The sequence below is a fragment of the Schistocerca americana genome, chromosome 7, assembly GCF_021461395.2.
Source record: "Schistocerca americana isolate TAMUIC-IGC-003095 chromosome 7, iqSchAmer2.1, whole genome shotgun sequence".
NCBI lineage: Eukaryota > Metazoa > Arthropoda > Insecta > Orthoptera > Acrididae > Schistocerca > Schistocerca americana.
Window position 1 is genome coordinate 310,719,812 of NC_060125.1, and position 17,159 is coordinate 310,736,970.

At 42.2% G+C, this 17,159-nt stretch overlaps 1 protein-coding gene across 3 annotated transcripts in view; it reads right to left on the reverse strand.

Annotated features, from left to right (window-relative positions):
* The window catches only part of LOC124622090 (mast/stem cell growth factor receptor kita-like), a 299,069-nt gene extending 284,211 nt beyond the window's left edge, over window positions 1-14,858 (reverse strand). For all 3 annotated transcript variants that reach the window (XM_047147668.1, XM_047147669.1, XM_047147667.1), the window contains exon 1: window positions 14,780-14,858. In XM_047147668.1, the coding sequence (XP_047003624.1) occupies window positions 14,780-14,834 (55 nt within the window). In that variant the 5' untranslated portion in view covers window positions 14,835-14,858. The remainder of the gene's footprint in view (window positions 1-14,779) is intronic.
* Between the last annotated feature and the right edge of the window lie 2,301 nt (window positions 14,859-17,159).

Below are 17,159 nucleotides of genomic sequence, written 5' to 3' on the forward strand. Positions count from 1 at the left end.
AAGCTCGAGTGAGGGAAGGATGGGGATGGAAATCGGCCGTGCCCTTTCAAAGGAACCATCCCGGCATTTGCCTGAAACGATTTAGGGAAATCACGGAAAACCTAAATCAGGATGGCCGGAGACGGGATTGAACCGTCGTCCTCCCGAATGCGAGTCCAGTGTGCTAACCACTGCGCCACCTCGCTCGGTCAGGGTGGAGGGCTGTTGTGTTTTCTGAAGGAAGTTAGGTCTGCCTCGGTGTCGTGATGGCCGTGTGTTGGTGAGAAGGAGTTTAGCTGAGGGCCTGCAACCAACCTGTCTGCGTGCTAGGCACACTGCGCCTACTCCTGGAGTTATGGTCTGGGATGCGATTTCGTATGACAGCAGGAGCGTTCTTTTGTGCGTTAATCTGGAGATTCGACCTGTTGTGTTCAAGAACAACATTCCAGGGGGTGTTTTCCAAAAGGATGATGCTCGCCCACGTACCGCTGTTGTAACTCAACATGCTGTGCAGAGTGCCGACATGTTGCCTTGGCCTGCTCGATCACCAGATCTGTCTCAAATCGAGCACATGTGGGACATCATTGGACGACAACTCCAGTGTCATCCATAACCAGCACCGGCCCTGTACTGACCGACTAAGTGCATTGGGCTTGGAACTCCATCCCACAAACTGACATCCGGCACCTGTTCAGCACAATCTATGCACGTTCGCATGCTTGTATTCAAAATTCTGGCAGCTACACTGGTTATTACTGTACCAAAATTTCACATTTGTAATGGCTTACCTCGAGCTTACATTAACCTGTGATCTTTCAATGTAAATCACTTAAACATGATACCTAGACAAATGTTTTCCCGAAATTTCATTACTCTACGCTAATTATGTTTTGGTGTTATGATTTTTGCTTCAGTTTATCTGTATACACAACAACGTCATCTGCCCTTACGTGTGTGCCTGTTACCAGCAAATACGCTCGCATATCATCTTCAAATACAGCCTCACTAGCCTGCCACGTTCCACATGCTAAGGCATGACGTCTCTCTGGCGTACAGCATTTAAATGACACCGTCGTTGTGTCTTCAAGCGTTTCAGAAGCTGTAAGGTAGGTCTGACGTTCAGCGATTAAAATGCAGTGGACTTCTGTGGAAGTATGGATTAAACACTGTGAGGATTGTATGAGTATTGTATTCATTACGTTGGATCGTATTATGTGGGAAATATTAAACAATAAAGATATTTTCACAATATGATATGGTTCAAAAGACAAAGAGTAAATACACACATCAAAAATGTTTTGCATTACCCCAGTTTCCAGAACTCCTGCAGATAGACGTTGGCCGTGGATATTGTACCACAGAAACAGTCCGTTTGACTGTTCAGAGATGTCACTAAACCCGCCCAAAGATGTAAACAACCATGCATGAGCAGCGCGTATTAGACGGAGGGGGTCCGACCGCCGATCAGTTCCAGTTATTCCACCAGGAAGGAGGTACACAGCCCGTGTTGTCTGTAGTTCAACCATGCGTAGACGGTCAATGCCGCGGTTCGATCGCGTCCTCATTTGCCAGGAAGGGCTCTCAACAAGGCAGGCGTCCAAGCGTCTCGGAGTGAACAAAAGCTATGTTGTCCGGACATGGAGGAGATACAGAGATACAGGAACTGTCGATGACGTGCCTCACACAGGCCGCCCAAGGACTATTACTGCAGTGGATGACCGCTACCTACTGATTATGGCTCGGAAGAACCCTGACAGCAACGCCATCATGTTGAATAATGCTTTTCGTGCAGCCACAGGACGTCGTGTTACGGCTCAAACTGTGCGCAATGGGCTGCATAATGCGCAACTTCACTCCTGACGTTCATCTTTGCAACCACGAAACCTTGCACTGCGGTACAGATGGGCCCGACAACATGCCGAATGGACCGCTCAGGATTGGCATTACGTTCTCTTCACCGATGGGTGTCGCATATGCCTTCAACGAGACAATTGTCGGAGACTTGTTTGAAAGCAACCCGGTCAGGCTGAACGCCTTCCACACACTGTCCAGCGAGTGCAGCAACGTGGAGGCTGCCTGCTGCTTTGGGGTGGCATTATGTGGGGCCTACGTACGCCGCTGGTGGTCATGGAAGGCGCCGTAACGGCTGTACGATACGTGAATGCCATCCTCCGACCGATAGTGCAATCATATCGGTAGCATATTGGCGGGGCATTCGTCTTCGTGGACTATTTGCGCCTTCATCGTGCACATCTTGTGAATGACTTCCTCCAGGATAACGACATCGCTCGATCAGAGCGGGAGCATGTTCTCCAGACATGAACCCTATCGAACATGCCTGGGATAGATTGAAAAGGGCTGTTTATGGACGACGTGACCCAACAACCACTCTGAGGGATCTACGTAGAATCGCCGTTGAGGAGTGAGACAATCTGGACCAACAGTGCCTTGATGAATTTGTGGATAGTTGCCACGACGAATACAGCCGTGCATCGATGCAAGAGGACGAGCTACTGGGTATTAGAGGTACTTGTGCGTACAGCAATCTGGACAACCACCTCTAAAGGTCTCACTGTCTGGCGGAAATAAAGTTTATGATGTTCTCTGTTCTAATTTTCTGTAGAGGTTCCAGCACTCTCAGAACCGAGGTGATGCAAAACTTTTTTGATGTGTGTTGATTTTTGTAAGAGTAATTATTGTTCCACCTATAGCATTATATCCTCAAATCAATAAATATTTCGTACTACACACTTTTAAAAGTAGCCTATTCAGGGTATAAACTAATTTCTTCCAAATCCGTCCAGCCGTTCAGCGCGGGCCGAAGTGGCCGTGCGGTTAAAGGCGCTGCAGTCTGGAACCGCAAGACCGCTACGGTCGCAGGTTCGAATCCTGCCTCGGGCATGGATGTTTGTGATGTCCTTGGGTTAGTTAGGTTTAACTAGTTCTAAGTTCTAGGGGACTAATGACCTCAGCAGTTGAGTCCCATAGTGCTCAGAGCCATTTGAACCGTTCAGCGCGAAGGAGCAACAAACATAGGCACAAGCTTTCGCATTTATAATGTATACGGGACGTACAAGAACGAAGAGGAAACAATAAGACTGGAACACAAAGAACAAAGCGCTCAGCTTAAAAAGACTGTTAAGACAGGTCTGCAATATTTCGTTCCTACTGCTCGATCTATATATCGAAGAAGCAATGACGGAAATAAAAGAAAGATTCAAGAGTTGGATTAAAATTCTGGGTGAATGATATAAACGATAGGATTCGGAGATGACATTTGCTATTCTAGTGAATGTGTAGAAGAATTATAGGATGTGTTTGACGGAACGAACAGTCTAATGAGTTCTGAACATGGACTGAGAGTAAACCGAAGACAAAGGTAATGAGATGTAGCATAAAGGAGAATAGCTAGAAACTGAACATCAAAACTAGGGTCACGAAGTTAAGGAATTCTTTTATCTTGGAAGCAGAATTACTCATAACAGACGAAGCAAGGAGGATGTAAAAACCAGACTAGAGAAATCTACTGGTGTCAAACAAAATTTCTATGAATGTACGTTCGGAGCAATCATTATATGGCAGTGAGTCATGGATATTGGGAAAAGCGGAAAAGAAGAGAATTGAAGCGTCTGAGACGTAGTGCTCCAGAAGAATACTGAAAATCAGATGGACTGATAAGGAATGAGGAGGCAGTCCTCAGAATCGGCGAAGGAAGGAACATATGGAAAACACTGACAAGAAGAAGAGACAGAATGATAGGACATGTGTTGAGGCGTCAGGGAATAACCTCCAGGGGGAACTATAAAGGGTAAAAACTGCAGTGAAAGACAGAGCTTTGAATATAACCAACAAATAATTGTAGACGAAGGATGCTCTTGCTACTCAGACATGAAGGTATTAGCGCAGGAGAGGAATTCGTGGCGGGCCGCATCAAACCAGTTAGATAACTCATGACTCAAAAAAATTAATTTCACTTATGGCAATTAGCGATGAGTACGACCGAATTAAAACAATCCATACGGTCGGTTGCTGGAAAACAATCGAATCATTCTGTTGTTGTTCATGTGGTGGTCTCCAGTCCGAAGACTGATTTGATGCAACTCTCCATGCGACTCTATCCTCTGGAAGTCTCTTCATCTCCGAGTAATTACTGCAACCTACATCCTTCTGAATATGCGTACTATATTCACCTCTTAGTCTTCCTCTATGATTTTTGCCTCCCACACACATACACACACACACACACACACACACACACACACACACACACACACACACACACACGCAGGCACACTTTGCTCCATTATTAAATTGGTGATACCTTGATGTTTCAGAATGTGTCTTATCAACCGATCTCTTCTTTAAGCCAAGTTCTGCCACAGATTTCTTGTCTCCCTAATACTATATCCTACCACCTCTTTAGTTACGTGATCTACCTATCCAGTCTTCAGCATTGTTCTGTAGCACACATTCCAAAAGCCTCTGTTCCAACGGTTCCCAGCCTGGGGGTAATTACACCCTGAGGGGTAAAATGGAATTTTATGAGGGGTAAAAACTAAACGATTCGATTCTGCTTTAGTCACGAAACTAAATTATTTTCAAAAAATCATTACTGTTATCACAGTTCTGTAAGAATATAATACTGTTTATACAAGTTATCAATAATTGCCTTTTCTCGGTTAGTTGCATTAACGCAGTGGAGGTTACAGGTTCCTCACATAGACCTCCCACGACACGGCTTTGTTGTGCTTTGTCCCGTACATCGCTGATGATAAAAGTGAGCCATATACGTAACAAATTATCTCAAGAAAATGTCTTCCCCAAGTTGTAGATCGTACCTGCAGTAGTCCAGAAATCGCCTTCTGTACAAGCTGTAAATAACCTTTCGATCCCTGTATTTTACCCGTGTCAGAATTTCAAGGAGAGAATTCCAGTCACCGTCGTCAACAGCTTTCTCAAAGTCTACAAATACCATGAATGTAGGTTTACCTTTCCTCGACCTATCTTCTAAAGGAAAGCATTGCCTCTCGTGTGCCTACATATCTCCGGAATCCGCACTGATGTTCCCTGAGGTCGGCTTCTACAACGTTTTCTATTCTGCTGTAAAGAATTCGTGTCAATATTTTACAACTACGACTTATTTAACTGACAGTTCGGTAATTTTCACATCTGTCAGCACCTGATTTCTTTCGAGTTGTAATTATTATATTCTTCTTAAACTATGAGTGTATTTAGTCAGTCTCGTACATTCTGCAAACCAGATGGAATGGTTTTGTCACGGATGACTCTCTCAAGGTTATCAGTAGTTATGACGGAATGCCATCTACTCCAGGGTCTTGTATCGTCTTAGATCTTTCAGTGCTCTGTTAAATTCTTCTCGCAGAATCATATCTTCCATCTGATCTTCACCTACACCCACTTCCCTTTCTACAGTATTGCCTTCAAATCATCTCCCTTGTATAGACTCTCTATATACTCGTTCCACCTTTCCTTTCTTTGCTTAGAACTGGTTTTTCAATCTAAATTCTTGATATTCATACAGCTGCTTCTCTTTACTCCCGTAATATCCGAGGATTTCTACTAGGCCCTATCTTTTTACCTATTTTTTCCTCTGCTACCTTCGCTATTTGATCTTTCAAAGCTATCCATTCGTTTTCGACTGTACTCCTTTCACTAATGCCCCGTGTGAAACTCTAGACAACCTCTTGTCCTTATAGTATAACGTAACGGTTGATTATTCAGTCATTCGTTAGAATGAAACCAATCTGTGGAAACAACCGAATGAAAACAATCGATTCAGTGGTTTTTAGCTTTACGTATCGGTTGGATTATTGTTTATTCATTCCTGCCGAGTGAAACCATTCTGTGGGGCAAACCTAATGTAAAGTAGTCGATACAACCTATTGTAGTTTCCGTTACAGCCTATTGTAGTTTCGCTTACTCGTTCTTTCTTTTCAGGTGAAACCAGTCTGTGGTCTTTCTGTCTGTTGAATCATGTATTCGTCTTTTTACATGAAACACTACCGGTATTTATTGTTTTATATTAAAAATGAAGAAATTCCTCCAGCTGTATTTAAGGTGTCGATTTTATTTTGGCAACTAGTTTCAACGTTGTAACAAAACAACGTCATCTTCAGGCCCATACACTTGTTGACGTCAACTGTGTGCAGCCGATACTAGAAGTCAGTGGTGAGATCCGGACGTGCTCCGTGTGGAAGGTGGTTATGTTTTTGTTGTCTGAGCTATTCATTCGTTCTGAGTGAAACTACTCGTTCATGCTGTCGGAGGGCATGCCTAACCCAGGATATCTAAGGTACCCCATAGGGTATACCAAACTTAAAATAAGCATTATGAGTGTTTAAGTTGCCTAGACTTCCTCGGTTATAGTCAGTTCACATAAAAGTTTTCTGGGTATGATACCGCATTATATATATAAAAAAAATATTTCTGGTGGCACCAACGTTTTGGTCACAGATACAGAGGGATTCTTCTGGGTCTATTCAACTCTGCAGAAGCCCACTGTAACAGTGGGCGAAACGTTGGTGCCTCCAGTAATAGTTTCCTTTATAATGTAACTCGGTACCATACCTAGAAAACTTTTATGACATTATGCATGTTCCTTTAATTATGAAATGAGAGAGCAATTCTTCGTTCCATCGTTTAAAACTGATTAATACATTGCTGTGTATTAAGCTATTCAAGGTACAATTAACGCGTCACAGAATTTCCAACAGACTGTAGTTGAAGGGGTTACATACACCTCAAGGTATGGCTCTAGGACCGCTGCAGCTATGATACAGTGAAACCTCGTTTATCCGGCCCTCATTAATCTGGATCTGCGGTTCATTCGGATCGTTATATTTTTTAGTGTAGTGATTTTTGACACGATTCTCTTAACAAGTTAACATTTATTTGTACTGTATTGACCCCGTTTGTTGCGAGTCTAAAACTGACATCAGACTTAAAGAAGGTGGCAGTATCCGGTAACAAAAAGATAGATGGACTTTGGCCAGCCATCTGCAGGTCCAGGCACTGGCGGATACATAAAAACCTCAAGGAGGGGGCGCTAAAGATATCTTGAGCTACCTTTACTTTTACCGTAATAAAAAATAATCAAGTCACATGCAAAGTTTAAGAAAGTTTTATTTAAACTGAATATACACATATACAATACAATGCCATCTTATGATACAAAAAAGTTACAATTGTAGTTCTCTTCCTTAAATGATGAATTCTATGCGCCTATTCTCCCTGGCAAATTGGTTAACTACTTCGTCAATAGGACAATCATTGTCAGGGTGAGTGTTCAACAGAGCAAAGCCATTAAGTTGATCCTCCTTCACAGTCGACCTCAGCCATGTCTTTGTACACCGCAATGTTGAAAAACTTCTTTCTACTGTAGCTATAGATGAAAGTAGACAAGCAAATATTTTGTACAGCACGTGCAAAGTGAGATAGTCAGCTCTAGGACAAACTGACAACACTTGCATAACAGAATCACGATCATTAAGGGCATTTATGCTACTACTGTGAAAGCAACAAGACAATATGTACCTTACGACGTATAAGGTCGAGTTACGACGTATAAGGACGAGCTCTCAATGATGACGTCATCAGGCAGTTAATGTGTGTGGAACTTTTATTGTCGATTCTGTTCCTTTCTAGTGCATTTGAATAGAGGACCTATAAAATAACCAACACCTTTTGTAGGAATCTTCTCGAAAGTCACTATTGCCGGAGATGTACGCATCAAAGTTTCCCATAGGTAACTCGTATTACGAGTTAGGTACGGGCAACTATAGTTACGTTATTAGTAAGAATATTGTTACGAGTATTGTAACAATATTTTTATTGAAAAATTACTATGAATTACTATTATTAATACTTCGCAATCAACTGATCACTCTCGCTCTCGACTAATGTTCACACTTGCAGTTGCTACAACTACGACTTTTTCCTTATTCATTCTTCAGTCTTAAATATATCTGCTTCTGAGTGTAAACTAGCTTCCTATTCGGCGAACAGACCGTATTTATAAAGCTACATATCGAAGGTTCTCTGTATAAGAAAACAGTAGAATATTCGCGACATTTCTCGAACAAATGCCGGACAGAATAACGATTCGAGATCACTAGAATGACCGCGACTTTCCTCGTAGGTATGTGTTAGCTATCTATGTGCCAGACAGAAACGTATAAAATACGATAACGCGGACGCGCGTGCTACATAGGAAAGTACAACTACTCGATAACTCGACTCTGTTGAGTCGACTGACGAAAAAAACGAACGAATAGCGTGCGGGCTGACTACTGGCGTGGGCGACGTGGGTGGCAATGCGGTGGCTCCGCAAGGCTGGCGGGGTGCGGGGGGGGGGGGGGGGGGGAGTCGCCCCGCGCGCCCTCCGTATGTGTCGTCCAGTGGTGCAGTTCGCACGCTGAATGAAGAAACTGGTTACAATGTTGACTCGTCGCAGTTTGTTGAAGCATTAGAAAACATTCAAGGATGTTCAGACGAATGAGTTAATGACGTAATTGACCGTATGATTACTGATGAGACTATCACGGTTTCTTAGTCTGCATCTGCAGACTAAGAAAATGTCGCTCGATCTGAAGACATTATTACACATGTAGAGGCAACAAAGTAATGGTTGATATGGAAAGCCAGACGGAAACTACTTCGGCCAAAATAATGCTGGTGAAATGACTGTGTTATCGTGCTGTATGAAAACGACACACGAATCTGGCTCAAAAAATACACCGATTATTTCAGTGTATAAAATTCTCCGTATTTTTTGTCAATATCCGGTCACATTAAGCGAAAATAATATACAGTTCATGTCCATACGTGAAAATAAATATAACATGTGTGTTTATGACATTAATCAATGTCATTCTAACTTTCTGCTAAAGTTTCAGATTTTCGGTAATACTGTTGATGCAGTTCATGTTTCTCAGTACAGTATCTGCTCAGAAGTATTCAAATACCTCTATATAATGCGGAAATGACCACTTTATGTCACGAGAGGCGGATCAGCCACGTAAAAGGAGGTGGGGGGGTATTGTGCTGTAAGTAGAGAAGCAGTAACATCGGAAAAGATCTGTCTGGAGAGCTCATAGACTTCGAACAGGGAGAACTAGTCATTGGATGTCACCTGGGTAACAAATCTGTCGGGGACATTTCAACACTTCTAAAGTTGCCAAAGTTGAATTTTGGTGATGTGTTGTTAAATGGAAATGCGAACAGACAACCACATCTAAACCAAGTCCACGCAGACCTCACGTAGAACTGACGGACAGGAATCGTCGAGCATCGTGGAGGGTGACAAAAAAAAAAAAAATAAAAAGTATGAAATCAGCGGAAGAAATCACTCTTGAGTTCCAAAGTGCTATCAGCAGCCCAAGACAAAGTAAGACAAAGGATCAATGTCACATCACTACAACAGACGAACTGAGATTCGATCTCTCTAAGGAATCACCTCACCGGACAAAAATTTTATATTTGAAACAAACTGTATTTATATTTATTTCAGAGTTACATGAACTTAATGTTTTCGCGCGTTACTCGGCCGACCAGAGAAATTGTTCGTTAGCGAATGACGTTACCTACCAGGTTACAGCTCAAGGCCGACGTTTGGTCGAAGCTTCAAGTTAACCCGAGCGTTTTAGTGCAAAATTCAGAAGTTGTAATATTTCTTTATTTTCCGTTTCCGATGTGGCTGTGGATCAACTAATTAATTTTGAAATAAATAAAGCTATTAGCAATGAGTAAAGGCAACCTAAGATTACGCAGGCCGCAGATCGTAATTACAGTAATGTATCTGTGGAGTCCTGTCTTTTATCTCACTTTTTTCGACGATAGAGACAATGAACAACAATAGTTACTCAGTTCTAGTAAGCGATTCAAATGGATAAGACGCATTAGCCCATTCATTCGCCACTAGCAGTAATTAAATGAATGGAAATTATTGTGCGGTATTACATCCATTATTTGTATCCAGTCGCCTATCTGCATTGCGAGGAAAATAAATAGCAAACAAAAGGTAGTTATTACAATTTATTCAGTGTCTTCTTTACATTATTAACCTATATAGAGGTTTTTGTTTCCAGGCTGCTGTGTTTGAAGATGTAAATTTGTTTATAATGATCGCCATCCTAGACCAGAGAAAGGCTACATGGTCATACAAAATAAAAGTGTTAAAATTAGGTTCACACAGAACTTACATTTATTTATAAAACTGAAATTTACTTGAACATGAATGGCAATATTTTCTCCTTTTTTTTAAAAAAAATATTATGTACTTCTGTACAGCGATGTAAACATATCCGGTTGAACACCTTACCGATTTCAGTCGTTTTCTTTATCTTAATCTCAACAAATCATAAATTGTACAGGGAAATTTTATACGACCTTAAATGCTGTGTTACAGGTGGCACAGTGGTAAAGTGGTAGGCTACGGACGCAAAGTTCTCGGTTTGGATTCCCTGTAAGTTCTAGTACCTTTATCTGTCACTAGTTGTGCCCGGCATTCGTTGCAATGCGTCTTTTTCCTTCCAAGTATGTACACATGCATAAAGCAGACACATTTACATGCACAAAATAAATGAAAGACAATGACTTTTGGTGCATAAAATAAAATTTGAAAAAATTCTTCAAGTGCGTTGGGTCATACAATAGTTTTAGTCTTTCTGTCTTGTGTAAAAACAAATAAATTTTGCAGCTTTTCACTCGCGAGCATGCAACATGTAATTGAGGTCTGTGAAAACCATGGATTTTCCAGATTTAATCCACACACTTGAAGCGATTGACCTTGGGGCTTGGTGATAGTTGTTTAGAATGCAATCGAATGGGGTACTGCAGTCTTTAGAAATCAAATGTTATGTCGGTGGAAATAATGGGAATACGCGCAATCAACTAGATTTCTGACCGCGGCTTCGCCCTCGTACACATATGTCATATACATTCCAGGCTTATATATTTATTTCGCATACATTTAACAGATCTGACCTATGTTTGTGCACATATTTCACCTGTATCTCTGATGAATTTTACACCACAGTTTCAGCTGTATTCTGAGGAAACACCAGTAATTGACTGTCGTTTCGAGATAATGGACTGTCGCCGTCAGCTGTCTGGTTCTCCACTGTTTTATATCACATGCCTTTAAGGCCCCCACAAACGAGCAACGAATCGCAGCCGCCCATGGCATGGGCGACATATCACTTCGTAGACTGCACGTGTGTGGGAAAATCGCAGCAGCCGGTCGATGATTGCTGGTCGCATGGAAATCCCAGGCAATCTTATGGATCGCAAGCGATTCTTGCACGCAATATGGCTGCCTGGCTGGTTGGCAGCGGTGTGTGGCAATAAGACTCCATCTCGTTTCTCTGTTTATCAAGCGTGGTTGTGCAATTTTGTTTCTTTCCGCTTTGCCCACGTCGAGTAAGAAATGTACGTTAAAATTTATGGTTGCCCAGGACCATGAACTACTCTGAGAAGTGAAGTGGAAGCCTGAGTTGCTAAAATTCAGAATACACCCTCTGATTTTGCAGTGATCAGCATTTTGAAACTTGTGCTGTAGAAGCAGAAGTGATAGGAATTTCACAGTAATAGTCGCAATACAATGGGCTCCTTCTTATTGTTTTTCGTTATTTATCAAATAATTAAATGTTTATTAAAGTTTTTAGCTTCTAAACAGAATAACATACGTACCTAGTGCAATGTTAAGGAGACTTTTTAGTTTAATTGTTCAGGGGTAATCTTTTATACAGTCCTTGTCATTTCATATACGTTAATTTTCATTCATACAATTTATAACAAGAGTTACGGTAATCAGTGATGATGCTGTTGACAACATCTCTACAGACACATCGCGGTAATTGTGTAGGCCTGAATACTTGCCATTAAACATTAAGACTAACGAGCAAAAAGAAATTGGGGACTAATAAACGTGACATGAACTTTATAGACGCACTGAAAAGTTTAAATAATCCGTTTGGCGTCAGTGATAATTGTAATATATGCTGTAAAGTAACCTAAAGTCCCAAAAAAGTGTTTCAAAACATGTTTGGTAAGTTATAAGTCTCGTGTATTTTAAATTTACGTTCTGCAAGTATTCGTGGGCATACAGAAATCAGCTGCAACTGCTGCTAGACATAGTTCTTTTTTCCATAAACTTCTTGATACAGTGACGTTCGTAATGCTGGTTGCAATTGCTTGACAAATCTCTCGTGTGTGGGGTGTCGACGCGAGCGACCAATTGCAGGCGATATCGCATGCGACGAATCGCTGCGACCTGTCGCTCGCGTGTGGGGCCCATTTACAGAAACGTTAAATGTATCTGTGTTGTTCAGCTGTGTGGCACGATCTTTAGCCCCGAAACACATTCACAGGGTGTGGCTGATGTATTGTAGAACACAAATAAGAGACAGGATAAAATACCAACACATTGTTTTCAGACGCTTCCATATGACACCCCTTCTCATCATCATTCCCACCCCCAGCTTTAGTAAGAATATCTCACTCCTGCAGGATTTTTATTGTGTCATGTATAGTAAAATTTGGTTGAAACTGCTCCAGGTGTCCCTGATTTGCGCTTTAAAGTTGCCCCATTCCACCACGAACCGTCAGCCATAGGAGTGCTAGGGTTTTCTTACTGCAACAATAAATGTTCCCAGATAGCAAGTAATACGTGTGCTAATTTTGATACGGGGCGTGCTGAAAAGTAGCGCCTCCGAATTTTTTACGTGGAAACTCTTGAAGCTTTTTAAATAAAACAAACTTTATTAACATTTTACATTTTTATTCTTCATATCTACATATTTATTCCTCAACACAGCCACCATGGCGACGAACACATTTCTCCCAACGAGAGACCGGTTTGTTGACACCGTCACCGTAGAATGCGTGGCTTTGTTGATGGAGCCACAACCTCACCTCTGACGTCTGCTTGCACCGCTTCATCACTATCAAAATTAAGACCTCGAAGGTGTTCTTTAAGTTTTGGAAACGATGAAAATTGGATGGGGCCAAGTCGAGACTGCTTGGAGGAAGATCGATAACAACCGAAGGCGTCGGATTGTTGCAAATGTCGCAGCACTCGTGTATGGACTGGTTCTGTCACGCAGAAGGTAAAGGTGCTCCATGTGTGGATGGACTCTTCGAATTCGTGCTTTCAGCATTGCGAAGGTCTCACAGTAACTTACATAGTTATGATGGTGCTTTGATGCATGGATTTCAAATGCACCACATCTTGGACATCCCAGAACACTGTAAGCATGACTTTGCCTACTGATGGCATGGTCTTCAACTCTTTTGGCGTCGGTGATCCTTCGTGGCGACATTCCATAGATACTCTCTTGTTTTCGTGATCGTTTTCTGTATTGCAATCTCGTGACATGCCATATTTACCGGAGAGCCGTGTCCGTGTTATCCAACGATTTTCTCTGATGAGTTCATCAACCTGATTCCGATGAGTCTCACCGGTTGCCGTACGCGCTCGTTCATTCAGAACTCTGTCTTTTTGCCGTACGCGCTCGTTCATTCCGAACTCTGTCTTCCACGTTGAGTTTAGCACCACTATTTCCTTCATTACGAGCACCAACAACCTAACGTCGCACTTTAATGATGTCGACGCAATTATCACCGTACTCAGTTTTCGTTCTTCCGTCGAGTCCAATTGGAGACACGTTCTCTGCGATGAAAAACTCAATTACAGCACTCTGCGGTAAAAAAACTCAATTACAGCACGCTGTTTCTCACGCACCGACAAAGTTACGTTGCACACCGCCATGTTACTTGCTACAGAGCTATCGACAGAGCGTTGCAACTTACATCATCTAGGTGGGAAAGTGCACGACATGAAAGGTGGGAAGTGCACGACATGTAATTCCTCAACCGAGATCGAGAACAGAATAAAACATTCTGACCTATTACTTTTCAGCACGCCGCCGCAGAAATTCCTTCAATTGTTACGGAGATATGCTGATATGTCATTGTCCGCCCCCTCCCTCCTTCCCCTTCCACCACGGGTGAGACATCATTGTTACTGTCACCAGTAAGTATAGTGATCCCGAAAACTGGGGTTTTATACCAATACCGGTCGTTATCGAATATTTTTACGTGCCACGTTATCTCATGCTCACCCGAACTCTAGAGGTGGCTGAAATATTTTTTCCACACTATTTCTATACAGATAGTTATACCGGTAGTGTGTGGTACCTGAATTATGCTTACATGTCACCTACTTTTCACTCCCAACCCTATGGGTGATAAGCGGTTCAGCGTCACAGAAACATTCGTGGACATACGCGCAACAACTCACGAAAGTTCCATCGTAATCAGAAGAAATGCATATAAGGCGTAGTAACGGATAGAGGACGAACGAAAACAATTATTCGTTTTAATTCCTTATATTTCTCACGTCTTTCACCTCTGGAAATGTTTGTTAATGTGCTAAATGTCAATTTGGGCCGTGGCTCTCAGCACGTGTTAAACTGCAGGCAACGTTATACCTAGCTGGGTAAGTCAGCTCATAGGTGGGGGTAACCCTATACCTACCTGGGTAAATCAGCTCAAAGGGCAGGAGAATGCAAGGGCGTAACATCTCCAATATAACCATGCCTAGTAAAGCAATGTGGTGTTCAAACCAACCTTCGCAATGGTGACTGCTTTACCTTTCTAAGCTCCTGAAAATTGCTCTGAAACGTTATTTTTGAGGGTTATCTATCACGAAATTTCTCCTGGTGCGACCCGCATCACAGAGAGAGAAAGAGAGCTCATAGATGTGATTAAAATTTGTTACCTGATTTTACACCGACTAAGACGAGCGTAGACAGCGCGACAGCAAGCAGTAGCATCGCACTGGTCCTCTGCTCACGACAGACTTCTTTTGGGAAGAGCGCTCCGTGTGGCTTTCCACACGTCATTCCACTTCCGCAACGGCGCAGGAAGGAGGCTTTCTGCGGAAACCGCTGGGCGTTCACTACAGAGACCTCTCAGTGAGGGAAAGGCCACGTGCGTTTGCTATCGCACAATACTAGGAATAATATGTGGAGCCATGTCTGGCTACTGAGACCATCTCTGTCACGTTGGTGTGTCACGAGGAAGGTGTACGTCCTCCATTTGCAGATTCGTTTACAAACGAGCGGAGAATATATTGCTATGAATAACTCGATAACATCTAGCGTAGTCATTACAGATTCCCAATGTGAAATAATCTGTATGGAGGTAAGGTCAGAGGTAAAGGCCCCTGTAAACGATCAAACGTTTTGTCAAACAACTATTCTTGCCAAATATTCGACCTTGCACGGTGCTGTTTGACGTGCTTGTCAAACACAGAGCGTATTTGACATATTTGACAGGAATTTTGATTGACGGAAAGTTTGACAAGAAGACGGACGTTGTGACAATTATTTGCCGCATATGTTTAGTGAAAAATTGCTTCATTATAGTTTATGTCACTGTGTCCTGAGTTTCTACAACTATGGACACTACGGTCAAGGATAAAAACAAAAGAGCGCTGGCACAGCTTCCAAATGGAAGAAATGCACATCTTTTTCACTCAGCCCGCCGGGGTGGCCGAGCGGTTCTAGGCGCTACAGTCTGGAACCGCGAGACCGCTACGGTCGCAGGTTCGAATCCTGCCTCGGGCATGGGTGTGTGTGATGTCCTTAGGTTAGTTTGGTTTAAGTAGTTCTAGGTTCTAGGGGACTGATGACGTCAGATGTTAAGTCCCATAGTGCTCAGAGCTGAACCATTTTTTTTCTCACCCATATATTACGCGGTAAGACGTTATGGGCAAAATCACAATTTTACGCATAACATCCGAGAAGGAGTGCAATGACATTAAAGAAATTGTAGTTCTTCGGTGCTTCCATGGATGATGAGTTGTGGTAATTTAATGCACTGTCATTAGCAGAGCAAGTAGAAAAGAATATCTTTTCAGATACCGGAACATGTGTTTTCTCTTTCAATGTGAGGACGAAGTAACTATAAACAAGTTATTAAACCTTTCACTGCCCAACCGCAAAAAGTTGATGTCATAATCGGGTTCTGAACGTAACATTTCCAGTAACAGGTTTTCATGTGTGTGGTTCCCATTTTAAAATGTTCCCTGTTTTCTTCTTCTTTAAACACAGTGTCAGACTCAATTTTTTTCTGCATTTGTAGCCATTCCCACTAGCGCCAAAATACAGGATATACGAAAAGCGTCTGCTTCAAATGTAACGTTAAATTGACAAGCTTTGTCGTTCGTGTACGGGCTTGTTTGACACATCTATGGATAGATAAGAGCGAATTTGACAGACTAGCTTCCTCTTTTATAGGGACCTTAATAAATTTTTAAAAGTTTCGTTGTCTATGCGAAGAAAGTTGATGTAATTATCGGGTTCTGAGAGTAATATTCCATTTAGCAAATTTTCATGGGTAAATCTCTTATTTTAAGCCATTCCCTGGACTAGCCTCTTCTTTTCTTCTTCATCTTTAAACACTTTACCAAAGTCAATGCCAGGACCGCTTTGTCTGGCATTTGTGGCCATTCTCACTACTGTCAAAATATTCTTGAACACGAACAGCTTCTGCTTCAAAGTGAGGTTAAACTTACAGACTGTTAGTACGTGTACAGGCTTGTTTGACAAATCCTCTGCTAGACAAGGGCTCATTCGACAAACAGGTTAGCTCGTTTCCGGGGGCCTTAGAGAGGCCTCAACTTGTAGACCACCTGTCTCGGGAATTGTAATGACAAAGCACTTCGGAGAAAATTTGGACCACATCGTGGGTAAGTTTCTGGTCAAGTTATTCTCATAGGAGTAGACTGTTTTGCCAGTGATAGAATGGGTAACTCATGCGAATAAAATTGGCTTGAAAGACAGAGATTCTTGTGAAATTGTTCTGAATGTTTCTTTTTTTCCTATTTGAGAAAAGCTTCGAGCAGTTAGAAACTAACAACTGAGGGTACCATCTTATATCTTCTTTACAGGAGCTAATGGGAGCGAACACAACCGAACGAGCATTCGCAGCCGATTTTCCGGTGTTCACTGCAGTTCTGTTGTATGTATGAATAAACGTTTATATTTGAGATATCGGACGAGAACAAGAGAAAACGAAGATAGCGTACCAATACTACGAACGTAGCGTTGTTTTTTTTCTGGCACTAATCATCGTCACATAAACTTTGATTTTCG